This window comes from Crocuta crocuta, unplaced genomic scaffold, assembly GCF_008692635.1.
Source record: "Crocuta crocuta isolate KB4526 unplaced genomic scaffold, BGI_CrCroc_1.0 scaffold443, whole genome shotgun sequence".
NCBI classification, from domain to species: domain Eukaryota; kingdom Metazoa; phylum Chordata; class Mammalia; order Carnivora; family Hyaenidae; genus Crocuta; species Crocuta crocuta.
Window position 1 is genome coordinate 1,583,503 of NW_027529446.1, and position 2,514 is coordinate 1,586,016.

Sequence of the window (2,514 nt, forward strand, 5' to 3'; positions counted from 1 at the left end):
CGTAGCGCGCCTTTCTCTCGCCTTTGTTGGCTGGCCAATAGGAGGGGCGGACGCGCCGCCGAGGCCACGCCTCTGACCAGAAGTCTATAAAAGGCGGCGCCGGCCGCGGCGAGCTCAGATCGCCGGAGTCCGGGCCGCGCTCGCTTCGTCTGTGGACACGCGGATTATTCTCGCCGAGGACTTTGCATTTTTTTCTCTGCCTTTTTTTGAGGAGGATTTCGCTGCCTTCCGAAGGTCTTGAACGAGCGCTCGGGCTCCGTGGGAAGGTTTTGGGCTTTCCGGCCTCGGACTGTGCATTTTCTCCCCTGGGACTGTCGTGGGGCTGTTTTCCACTGTGGATTATAACTGCAACATGACGCTGGAAGAGCTCGTGGCTTGCGACAACGCGGCTCAGAAGTGAGTAGCCGGCTGAGGTCAGCCGGGCCGGGCGGGCACCCGAGCGCCCCGTGGCCGGCCGCGCGCTGACCCTCCTCTCTCTGACCCCAGGATGCAGACCGTGAGCGCCGCGGTGGAGGAGCTGCTGGTGGCCGCGCAGCGCCAGGACCGCCTCACCGTGGGGGTGTACGAGTCAGCCAAGTTGATGAATGTGTGAGTCACTGCCCGGACTGGGCGCGGGTGGGGACCCCCTCCGCTCTGCATGCTCTCTGCTGCACCCCTCTCTTGCACGTGGCTAGGATTTCCCCCAAGCGTCCCCACTGTGGGTTGAGAGTCCCAATGCGTTCTTGGGGGGGGGGGGGGAGTGAGGTTGCAGTAAACTGACGCTGCATCATTTGCAAGGGCCCACCGCCTATTCGCTGGCGCCTCACCCCCCAGATATCTAGAACCGCGCGCGCCCTCCCCACGGCTGCAGCTGCATGCAGACGCGAACCCTTGCTGCCTTCAGTTTCTCTTTGCTTTTCCAAACTCCCCCGTGCACAGTGGCCTTCCCTCAGCCCCCGGCTGATCCGTCCCCTCCCTCTGGCGTCCTTAGGGACCCTGACAGCGTGGTCCTGTGCCTTCTGGCCATCGACGAAGAGGAGGAGGATGACATCGCCCTGCAGATCCACTTCACGCTCATCCAGTCCTTTTGCTGCGACAACGACATCAACATAGTCCGGGTGTCAGGCATGCAGCGCCTGGCGCAGCTGCTGGGCGAGCCCGCCGAGACCCAGGGCACCACCGAGCCCCGGGACCTGCACTGCCTCCTGGTCACGGTGAGTTGGGCCTCGGACCTGCCCCACCCTTCCCTGGGCACCTGGGCCAGTGTTTGTCAACAAAGTTGAGCTGGCGCGTCCTGTACCAGCTCAGCACTCAGCTACGACAGGCATGTCCCGTGGGCAGCCTGGCGGGGGCCTCCTTACCCGGCGAGCTATTTTGAGCTGGCCTGTTTTCCCCAGAGGGGCCCCGAGAGAGGGAGGCTCCCTGGCCACTCCTGGGGCTCCCACTGAACCCCGCTTTTTCCCCATCACAGAACCCTCATACAGATGCCTGGAAAAGCCACGGCCTGGTGGAGGTAGCCAGTTACTGCGAAGAGAGCCGAGGCAACAACCAGTGGGTCCCCTACATCTCCCTCCAGGAGCGCTGAGACCCTTCCCGGCGCCAGAGGCTGTTGAGTTGCTGCAAAAAATAAAATAAAATAAATATTTGATCCCTCCCCCCCAGAATAACCCCCCAGAACCACCCTACCTGTGAGACCGTGGGGGCAGAATCAATGGAGAAGAGGGGAGTGCGTGGCCACCCCCTCCCCGCGGGGCGGTGAGCCTGGAGCAGCGCCAGCTGCAGCCACCGTGACAGGAGCAGAGAGGGACCCGGCCAGCAGGAGAGGGGAACCGGAGCCCAGGCTTTGTGGCGGAGCGGCTGGAGCCGGGGAGCTGCGCCTCGCCCGCGGTGGAGGGCCTGGACCGCACTCCCCGGGGCGACGCGGCCCGCGCTGACGTCTGCGTGGGACTCGGGCGGCGGAGGGTCTGCACCCTGGCCAGGACTGTACTTCGGGACTCGGGAGCTGGGGCTGACGTTGCTCTGTACCCATGAACTCCCAGTTTGCAAACGTAATAGACAATCTATTTTGTTACTTGCACTTGTTACTTGCACCACTGAGAGAGACTGGAATCTTACAGATACATATATTTTTACTTCTATGATGACCTTGTAATAAATTTCTAAAGCTTCTGGGTTCTTGTGTATCTGCCGCTTCCGAGGGGCGGGGCCCTCTGCCCCCTCCAGGAACCCCAGCAGCGCTGCCCCCGAGCCCCCTCTGCACACGCACCAGGAAGTGTTACTTAAGTCCCTGTTAGCAGCTCCAGGCTGCTTTGCAGAAACAGTGCCTCTTCTCTCTGCAGCCGGCGCCAAGCAAGCCCAACAAACCTTTGCCTCTTTTTTTTTTTTTAATCCTCCCTCCTCCTGCCCCATAGCAATTAAAAGACCGGTTTATTACGAAACCTGCCCGCTGTACCACTGCTGTTACCGCCCCGCCGGAGCCAGCCCCAAGCGCAGGGCATAGGTAGACGCACCCCTGGGGGGCTGACTGCGGCCCCT

At 62.0% G+C, this 2,514-nt stretch overlaps 1 protein-coding gene across 1 annotated transcript; it reads left to right on the forward strand.

The window, feature by feature from the left end:
- Positions 1-105: 105 nt before the first annotated feature.
- GADD45B (growth arrest and DNA damage inducible beta) lies at positions 106-2,148 on the forward strand. Its single transcript, XM_077760575.1, has 4 exons — positions 106-396; positions 487-588; positions 971-1,193; positions 1,451-2,148. Exons 1-4 carry the CDS (start codon positions 353-355, stop codon positions 1,562-1,564), a joined length of 483 nt encoding a protein of 160 aa, XP_077616701.1. The 5' UTR covers positions 106-352; the 3' UTR covers positions 1,565-2,148.
- The last annotated feature ends 366 nt before the right edge of the window (positions 2,149-2,514 follow it).

Excerpts from the sequence above, each read along its gene's own strand:
- GADD45B (XM_077760575.1), top strand. The coding sequence starts at position 353 with ATGACGCTGGAAGAGCTCGTGGCTTGCGACAACGCGGCTCAGAA. Across the intron at positions 397-486 it reads TGCGACAACGCGGCTCAGAA|GATGCAGACCGTGAGCGCCG; the intron begins GTGAGTAGCCGG and ends CTCTGACCCCAG. Across the intron at positions 1,194-1,450 it reads TGCACTGCCTCCTGGTCACG|AACCCTCATACAGATGCCTG; the intron begins GTGAGTTGGGCC and ends TCCCCATCACAG.